This window comes from Chenopodium album, chromosome 14, assembly GCF_948465745.1.
Source record: "Chenopodium album chromosome 14, dcCheAlbu1.1, whole genome shotgun sequence".
In the NCBI taxonomy this organism is placed as follows: domain Eukaryota; kingdom Viridiplantae; phylum Streptophyta; class Magnoliopsida; order Caryophyllales; family Amaranthaceae; genus Chenopodium; species Chenopodium album.
The window spans coordinates 10732883-10743084 of NC_137847.1; the positions used below are offsets into that span (position 1 = coordinate 10732883).

General features: G+C 33.3%; 1 protein-coding gene across 1 annotated transcript; it reads left to right on the top strand.

The window, feature by feature from the left end:
* The first annotated feature begins 1399 nt into the window (after positions 1-1399).
* Positions 1400-10018, top strand: LOC145580047 (telomere repeat-binding factor 4-like). Its single transcript, XM_081637368.1, has 6 exons — positions 1400-1642; positions 3159-3397; positions 4608-4683; positions 8627-8716; positions 9270-9540; positions 9621-10018. Exons 1-6 carry the CDS (start codon positions 1493-1495, stop codon positions 9647-9649), a joined length of 855 nt encoding a protein of 284 aa, XP_081493494.1. The 5' UTR covers positions 1400-1492; the 3' UTR covers positions 9650-10018.
* The last annotated feature ends 184 nt before the right edge of the window (positions 10019-10202 follow it).

Genomic DNA, 10202 nt, shown 5'->3' on the forward strand with positions numbered 1-10202 from the left:
ATTTTCCTTTACTTTCTTCGAGTTTTCCATAAAATTAATAAAAAAATTAGAATTCTTTTTTAAAAAAAATTCTTAAATCGGTCCAAAGCAGTCCGGTCTGGGTTTTGGACTGATTCTTTCGGTCCGGTCCAGGTTTGGTCCTAGCTTAATCGGTCCGGTTTTTGATTTTTAAAATTCTAATTTTCGATCTTCGGTCCGGTCCATGAACAACCCTAGAAATCGCTAATAAAATTAATATTTCAATTATAATAAAATAAGTTAGATCCCGTGTCATGCATGGTTTTTCACTTTTTGATACATAGTGTCAATTAAAACTATATTTATATATAAAAAATAATTTGGTCCAAAATCTATATCTTATTTTATCCCAAATCAAGCTAGTAACTTAAAATATTACGGAGTATTTTTTTATCTTTAGTTTTATGAATACATATTATATTTTTTATTCAAACTTTCTTCTATTTCGATCCTTGATGGTATATTTATTTTTATTTCACATTTAATAATTTTTCATTCACCAATTTATGTTAGGTTGAAAGATATATATATTCATTTTTTTTTACTATAAATAATCACTTAGACATTAAAAAGTAATTACTTGTATAGGAATTTATATAAAGATATGATTAGATAGATATCTAGGTTGGTAAATATATATTCTTTCAAAAAACAAAAAAGTTGGTAAATATATTATTTTACAATTTTTTTCCCAAATTTTAGAAGAAAATATTTTGCATATTTTCTCTAGTTTTTACGTGTCTTTAGAATACTAGGTGAAACCCCGTGCAATGCACGAATATTGACTAATTTATAATGAAAATATAATTAGATATTAAAAAACTAAATCGATTGATCAGTATTAAACCGTATGAAATACAGTTCGTATTAAAAATGAAATACAGTTCGTATTAAAACAATAAAAACATGAGAGAGAAAATATTTAAATATGTGATAGTTATAATGTGCAAGTTGATATTTTAGGAAGTTTACTTTAGATTTTATATAAAATAAAAGTCATAATCTAAATGCAATCTTTTTCTTAATGTAATAATATTTTTTTTAGAAAGTAATTTTGGCGGGAATTTTTTTGATAACACATTGACAAGTGTTATCTTACATTCGCTTTTAGTAGTATGTAATTGATACTTCCTCCGTTTCTATTTAATTGACGCGTTTGATTTAGACATATATATTAAGGAGAGGAGAGGGAGTGAGAGAGAGTGATAAAACAAGTGGATAACTTATAAATGCAAGGTAAAAAAACTTATCCCAAAAGAAAACGTGTCAACTAAAAAAAAACTTCCTAGAAAGGAATATGTGTCAACTAAAAAGAAACGGAGGTAGTAGTTATTGATGACAGTTATACCCCCGACTCTGTCCATTGTTCCAAATACATCGGCAGCCGCCACTCACACCTCTCGTGGCTAAAGAGCAGCACTCAAAAATCAAAATTGCAGCGGTCGGGTGAAATTGAGGAGAGAGAAAAAGAGAGATGGGAAATCCGAAGCAAAAGTGGACGTCCGAAGAAGAAGAGGCGCTACGAGCAGGTGTCGCTAAACACGGCCCTGGTAAATGGAAATTGATCCAGAAAGATGTCGAATTCAACAAATTTCTCCATTCTCGCTCCAATATCGACCTCAAGGTTTTTTTTTAATTTTTTTTTTTCTGCAAATTGCCTTTTCTTTTTCGTTGAATCTTGTTTTTGTCATATGTTTATTTATTTATTTTTTTTATTATTTTTTTTTAAATTTAATTTTATTATTATTATTATTATTATTTTTTGGCTTTAATTTGATGTTTTATTGTTTTGGTGTTGATTCTCTGTTGAAGCAACAAATTTTGGTGGAATTTCGTTTTCTGATTGTCAGCGGGATTAAATTAGGTTTAAATTTTTGGTTATTCATTGTTTTTACTTGTAATACCTCTCATCTAATAATTATTTTGATCATAATCTTTAATTACCAATAATAAATAAAAGTTATCAAATAATTGTAAATTGAGGCAAATCTAACTAGATTTCACGTGATTATCTGTTCTTTAGAGCTGCTCTATATTGCACTGCTCTGCCTGCCTGCTCCGCAACGCAGTGTGTGGAAGCCTAGCCCTGCTCTCATCAGCTATGCTCTGCACTACTCTGTCCTGCTGTGCTCTGCCTAGAAGCACAAAAGAACAGGGCCTATATAAATCATCAAACTCGGTCAAAATGGAGTATGTGAATAGTGTAAAAGTTAGTGAAAACAGAGGGGCCTATATAAATCATCAAACTCGGTCAAAGTGGAGTATGTGAATAGTGTAAAAGTTAGTGAAAACAGAGGAAGACCTTGTTCACCTCACCTTAAAAAAATAATATTAAGTAAAAATTATTATGATTTCATGTGCAATAAAGTAGATTAATTGATTTACTATAATAAACTTTGATATTGCAAAATTTATAATGGTCGAAAAAACCGTTTTTGCATCAGGCTTGGAAATGATAAGTCTGTATTCCTCAACTGTGATTCTCTAAATTTGCTGGGTGTGAATCAATGTGTTTTTGTTGAAATTCGAATGTATTTTTCATTAGAGTTATCAAACAGCTTATGCCACCATAAGCTAGAATATTGGAACTAGGGTTTGTCCCTTCAAATAATAGAAAATTTTGACAAACCTTGATGTGTTTGTTAACTTTTGATTACGTAGTAGCTTCAAATTTTCATTAGTTTAGGTGTTGAAGTCGCACATCAAGATTTTTGGCGTACATTTTTATGTAACCAGCTTGACTCCTTTTAACTTTCCTATATCTTGCGTAACAACTCTTTATTAGGCATTTACTACTCTAGTTAGGCATTTACACTTTGTTTGGATTGAAGGAAATGGAGGGAAAGGAAGGGGAGGGAAATGGAGGGATGGATTATTTTTCGTTTGGATAACAAATGAGGAAGGAAGGGAGTTGGAGGGGAGACAAATTGAAGGATTGTAAGAAATTTGGAAAGAAAACTCATCATTCTTCCCTCCCCTCCTCTCCCCACCCCTTTTTTCCCTTCCCCTTCCTTTATATAAACACACTGTTAGTCCATAATTCATTTACTTGCTGCGTCGATGTATATTCTGTGTTTGATAGAATTATTCTCTAGTATCAATTAGGTTTGATAAATTAATATGTTGTATTGCTGACACAGGACAAATGGAGGAACATGAGTGCTGCAGTTCAAGGCTCTAGGGACAAATTAAGGCCTCCGAAGCCAAAGCCTGTTCAAGATGCTCCTGCTGCTCCTTCTGTCCCCATGCAGGCTCCTGCTGCTCCTTCTGTCCCCGTGCAGGCTCCTACTGTTCATGTGCCTGTCGTACATGAATCACCAGCTGATCATGTCAAGGATGATTTTGGCAAGGACTTGCCTGATGCAAAAAACGGTCCCAGGTACTAGCAAATATAAAATTTTTTCAAGATTGTGGGTGCTTATCGGAATATTTTTTTTCTATTATACTTGTAACCTATGTTAACAAACTCAAAAGTTTTCTTCACATACCTATGTCGACATGACATGGCACCAAAACAGTTATGAAATCTGGGTAAGATCTGGCAGATTGCACTCTAACACTATTAATTTTGATCTGGGACTATGATAACCCTAGATCTACTTATCAACACATTCGTTCACAAGGTCAAGTTGTAAAATATTAGGGGTCTTGTTTTGAACTAGCTGTTTCCTGGTCATGTTTCTTTGGCTCAGATTGATATGAATATTTTCTGCTATCTCTGTCCACAATGACTATTTCAAAACTGTGTAAAAAAAAAAAAACTTGCTGGATAAGGTTTGATCAAATTCCTTTCTGCCAGCGAATATGCCTAAATTTCTCTGTCGAGAAGTCACTACCATTGTGCCACTCCTTGATATTCTTGTCTATGTATAGTTTGTATTATCTGCCATGGACAACCAAACTCAGATAACAATTGCTCTCACTTTAAACTGTGGAAGCAGGGATTGGTAGGAATTTGGGTTTCTTCTCAGCTACCCTGATCACAATCATCATATTCTATAGATGACCTCTGTTAAAAAACTCTGTGGATTGTATTACCCTTTTCTTCTGCAAGGGAAAAAAAACTCCTTAGTTAGCTTGTATTCAGCTGTGTTTTTGATATCAAGCTAGATGAAAAGATATGTCATCAAGAGGCTGATTGTTATCGAAATGGGCCCCTCTTTATTTCTAGAACGAGTGGATGTTCATTTTGGAAGGAATTTGCATCAGAAAACCATGAAAGAATTTCATTCTCTGTGAAGATGGTTGATTCCAAGATGATTATGAGAGGTAGGATCTTTGGCAACTAAACTAGAGATTCGGCTTGGTACCTCTAGACACCAGCAGCTTTGAGTTTTGAATGAGCAGGAGGCTGGGTTTTTATGCAGTAGGAATCATCATAAATAATAGTGTTAAGGCTGTTAGTTGCTGACTTGCTGTAGTGGCTGAGTCCAGTAAGTAAAAGACCTTTCATCTGGACAATACATTGGGCCATTGTGATTCAAATATGCAAAATGGATTGTTTTATTTGGAAGGAAACAGCTGCTAGTGAATCTATTAGCTATCTGTGATGAATTGTGTACAATCTGACTCTTTTGCTCCTGTAACAGGTATAATGAAATGATCTTTGAAGCCCTTGAAGAACAAAATGGAATGGATATTGGTTCAATTTTAGCTCATATTGAGGTGTGTTCCAGCAGATCCTTTTTTTCCTTCCTATCATTCTCCTCTTATTTGCAGTATTGCACATTCTATGAGGTGACCTTGCATCATGCTTTGTTTTTTTGATGATCTAATTCTGCTGCTACTCTTCCTTCTTTGTGTCAAGAATTTAAATAGTACTCGCTGTTTTGATGTATTATTCGAATTCTCTTTAGTGTAGAAAATTATACTAGTATTTTCTTTGAACATGCATTATGAATGTCAAAATCATATAGAACTTAGAGTGTGGCATGGAATATTTCACCTCATAATCTTGTAGAAGATACATAATAGTAATAGTAATAGTAATAGTAATAGTAATAGTAATAGTAATAGTAATAGTAATAGTAATAGTAATAGTAATAGTAATAGTAATAGTAATAGTAATAGTAATAGTAATAGTAATAGTAATAGTAATAGTAATAGTAATAGTAATAGTAATAGTAATAGTAATAGTAATAGTAATAGTAATAGTAATAGTAATAGTAATAGTAATAGTAATAGTAATAGTAATAGTAATAGTAATAGTAATAGTAATAGTAATAGTAATAGTAATAGTAATAGTAATAGTAATAGTAATAGTAATAGTAATAGTAATAGTAATAGTAATAGTAATAGTAATAGTAATAGTAATAGTAATAGTAATAGTAATAGTAATAGTAATAGTAATAGTAATAGTAATAGTAATAGTAATAGTAATAGTAATTACGCTTTCCACATTTTCGTTCCTTTTTATTCTTTACACCTTTTCTTTATACCATATATAATGAATTGTTATGCTTTCACCCTCTTATCCCACACAAAAGGACCAACCTCTTGCCCATTTTTTCTTGTCCCACACATCACCTACATTAACCCTATATACTCCTAAATAGACATGGTTTACATTAATTTATTGTGGACCACTAATATTAGGTCACTAACACACTATGTTCAAATAAAAGTTATTGTTTTACAATAAAGGTCATGAACTCATGACTCATAAGTTAATTAACATTTTAATATTGGTTAATATAAATAATCAAGGCCACGCGTATGGACCTGAGGTCCACAATAATATTATTGTGAACCAAGTCCACACAAGATTTTTCTCTTTAACACACTTTTTTTTCCTTGTCCAATTAGTAATCTTAAAGAACATTTAGGAACAAAGGTAGTATTTAGGCTTCTTATTTCCACAGAATTTATAATCCTAGATACTAATTTTAAAGAAGAATCCATAGTCTACATGGGTACAGGTCTTGTAATTTTGTGATGAATATGTAGTTTGTGGTTTGGCCGGATATCCATATTAATACAAGCTGGATAGGGAGCATTTTATAACTATTCATAAGTTATGTGTTGTGGTGTCTTTCAAATCAAGCTCTTGTGGGTTGTGGCACTTTTTACAAGCATGTACCCTGTATTATTTATCACTTCTAAATGTTTCCATTGTATACCAAGTATTACCCTTATCAATCATTGTGGATTGGTAAAAGTTACGATCAAGATAGTGAGCACTACGTAAAGCACTTTTTTATTCACTACAAAATATAAAGCAAATTACTTTTTACAGAATCTAAACTATGACAAATGAAGAAGGATGGAAGTTTTTTTTTTTTTTTTTTTTTTTTTTTTGGGGGTCTGGTTAACATCTTCAGACATTTGATAGTAAACACTTGACACAGGCTCCAACATAACCAGAAAGCATTTGCTTGTAATATTTTGTCTGCCTACTGCTGTTATACATGTCATATGCTCAAATATTATCTTCAACCCATATTATGATGCTCTAAGCACTTCCCCTCTTTTTAGGGCTATATTTAATAGAAGAAAAATATGAACCTCAAAAAGATTTAATGGGATTCTGTAGCAGGATTTCACACTCTTATTCTTTATATATTAATTTATAAACCTCCGTCACTAAATGATAGTTACATTTACTAGTAACATTTGAACTGAAAGAGGGTAGGAGAGGAGGGAGTGTAGGGGTGTATGTATATTTTAGTTAAAAGCAGTAGAGAGTGATGTAATTGGGGTTTGCGTAATAATAAGTTTACTTAAATAGGAAATAAAGCAAAAGTGTTGCCAATAAAAAGGATTGGGCATAAGTAGAAAGCGTAACCAACAAATAAAACAAAGGTATTGTATCTTTATATAGTCTCATTATTTTCTTTCCTGTGTCTACGTGGTTGGAATGGGAGTTCAGTAGTTCACATTCATTTAAAAAAAAAAAAAAAAAATTGGTCTGGAAAGTAGTCTTATGCCTTATTCTGTACTGTTCTTGCCTCTATGGTTTCTATCATTATTTTGGGGTAATCTTCTTCCATTTTAGGTAAAATTACAAAATAGAGATCTATGGGATAATCTGTTGGGTATATTTAGAGTCTATCTTTTTGTTGGATCCTTCTTATCACACTTTCAGAGTTCACAGCGTGATTGCGAGATGTTCAGAGGTCTAAGTTTCACCCATCTCGGAAGGTTGTTAATTTTGAAGATTTTTGTATGGAAAGTGCAGATTCTGGAGTATGAGAAAAAGTTTGCTGCCTAATTCTCTTGTCATGTGTTTGTGAAAGCAAAGCTATTATTTTCACCTTGCTAGTAGTCGCGTGTCTTGTTTTTGAAGATTGTATGTTTCTTTGTTACTTAGGTCTGTTGCTGTGTTGGTGTTGTACCCTGTGTTATACCTGTGCCAGACATGGTTTTGGTCTCTCAAAGTAAGCTGTGAAACTAAGGAAACTTCAATGCATCACATCCAAGTCCACACTTTGGCCATTTCAAATACCTTGTCTTATTGTTGTTTTCTTCCTTCATAAATTTACAAAGATACTTTCTAATAAACAAAATTAACATAGTTGCAGATAGAGGAGGCTGATTTTCAGCATCTGCAAGTATCTTATGTGAGATTTACGAGACATGATGGGTTTGGGTTTTTTATTATTAGAGAGGACTGCTTGAACCTTCAGAAATCTGGCAATCTAATTGAACTTCATTGTTGCTAAATTAGTTTGACATATTTCTCTTTAAACCCATGTTACAATTAATTTCAATGTCCATCTGGATGTACCAAATGGTTGGCACTCTGTTAATTTGACATTTTCGTAGTTGGATAGGACTGGGAACCTAATTAGACTTTATTGTGGATTTGTGGGACAATATTTTTTTTCAAACGATTGATCAACGTACCTTTTGAATGAACTAACTGGATAAAGTTCTGTTTTGTGTGACATCTTGATGTTAGAGGAATTCTGGTCCTCTCCTTATCTATAGTGTTTTGTTCCTTTATTGACCAAATTTTCTGTTACTCCCCCCCCCCCCCCCCCCCCCCCCACAAAAAAAAAAAAGTGTGTCATCGTATCTTTTTAATTGGGCTGGCCATCTAGGTTCTCTATTTTTGAAGGGTCACACCTTTGTCTAACAACTTACATTCCTAATTCTCTTTATTACTTCTGCTCTGCTTAAAGCCTTGATAGAGTTCGTCTCCGCAATTCCCACTTACTTTCCACGTCTTCTTTCATCTCATTAATTAACACAATATCATCCGCAAACATCATGCACCATGTAATAAAATCTTGAATTGAACTCTTCAATTTGTCCATGACTATGGTTAAAAGAAAAGGGCTGAGTGTGGTTAGATGTTGTTGTGTCTACTGGCTATAATTAGATTTCTGATTAGCCAGTTGTCCATCATACTGTGGGAGAGCAATATACCGCACAGCATGTCCATATTATTGTGAAGCCAAAAAACTTCATGAGGTTGAAGCTAACTAAATATTTACCATAGTAATATCTGTTGGTTGAGAAGTGGAACTCTATCAAGAACCTAAATGCATTAACATTATGGATATAGTTTTCCTTAGGATTTCATAATCTTATGTTATTATCGAAACCTTTGACATTCACTTATGTATATAAACTAATTTCATTTTCCTATATATAATTTGTGCAGAAAAAGAGTGATGTTCCGGTACCGCAAAATTTTAGGAAACAGTTGGGGGCAAGGTTGAGAAGACTCTGTTCTCAGGATAAACTTGAGAAGGTAAAACTTTAACTTTTAATTAGCTAATTTCTCTTCTTTGGAAAAAAGAGTCAAGATTTTATGCATAATGTCTGTTTTCCAGTTATTATGCACGTGTGTCATTGCATTCCTCATTTCTGTTTATTATGCTGCTCTTAGATAAAAAATTAGAAAGTTGCAGAACTTACAAAGGTACAAGGCACGTGCCTCAGTTGTGTTTTTAAAATCCATTTAATCTCTCTTTATCATACTTGCAACCAACCACTTTAAAGAAATTAATGAGATTTGGATTATTATGCAAGTAGATTCATCATTCTCTTGATAAGATAAGCAGCAAGCACTCACATTCTTAATGATATTTGTGTGTGTGTGTTTTCCCCCTTATACCCATCTGTAAATATTCCAAGAACATAACCTTCTCTGTATTTACTAACTTGTGACCTATGCTGAGAAATTTGAACAGGGGTATATCCAAGTAGTTGGGATGTAGGATGTAAATATGATGATTGTTGTCTTTTTGACTAGAGTGCCTGTATAGTGCCCTGGTTGAAATCTGTATGGTTTGGGATTGCAGGTTGATAGCCACTTCAGGCTTAAAAATAATACATTGGAGACAAATGCTAGCGGTCAGAAAGGCATCTGGGCCAGACAGCATCCACCCATTGTCTATTCTAAGGCTGGTGAGTCGGTAGAAGAAGCAGCAAAGACTGCAGCCTACAAGGTTGTTGAAGCAGAATACACTTCATCAATAGCAGCTGAAGCTGTGAAGGATTTGGAGAAATTCTTAAAGTTGGCAGAAGAAACAGATTCAGTTCTGCAGATGGCAAAAGAGATCTTTGAAAGATGTAAAGCTCCATTTTTAAGCTCTTCATTTGTTCCCTTCTCTGCTTATGCAGCCCTTCATCTTCTATTTTTTTGGTTGCAGGTACTTGTGGTGAACTCCTTGTTGCATGATATGTCAGAGTGGGATTTACATATTGAACCGATATCAACAACAGTTTCTTGAGTAAATATGCAACAATAGTATGTTCCTCAGCATAAAGTTGGAATGTGGTGCATAGTTCGCAGCTTCTTGTCTCTCCAGGAGCTGCAGTGCTGCAGCATGCTCCTTAGTTGTGTTAGAGAACAAATTGCAGTTGAAATTTTCTTAGTGAGCAGCACAGATGACTGTATCATCTAAGTGTGTAAATATAAATCATAGTTGGAAGATCAGGAAAATTGCATCTCTTAGTTTTGTCCATTTTTATGCGAATTTTTTTTTTTCTAAATTAGCATTGTGCTACTAATCCAGTTCAAGAGTCATTTATTGTTGATTTTGTTTTATTTTTAGTGTGCACTTTTACATAAACGCTAGAACTCTAATCAAGTGTTAGGATTTCTTAGGAAATTTTACTAAATTTGTGACTTATTTTTATAACTCAAAATGACTTACGTTTTCGCCACAAATTGACCAGGTAATTAATACACACATCCTACAAAAGATATGTGATTGTTTTTGACTGGTGGT

What these genes read in the sequence shown, in the direction of transcription:
- LOC145580047 (XM_081637368.1), top strand. Translation starts at nt 1,493, where the DNA reads ATGGGAAATCCGAAGCAAAAGTGGACGTCCGAAGAAGAAGAGGCGCTA. An exon ending in GCTCCAATATCGACCTCAAG is followed by an intron (nt 1,643 to 3,158) that starts GTTTTTTTTTAA and finishes TTGCTGACACAG; the next exon opens with GACAAATGGAGGAACATGAG. An exon ending in AAAAGAGATCTTTGAAAGAT is followed by an intron (nt 9,541 to 9,620) that starts GTAAAGCTCCAT and finishes TTTTGGTTGCAG; the next exon opens with GTACTTGTGGTGAACTCCTT.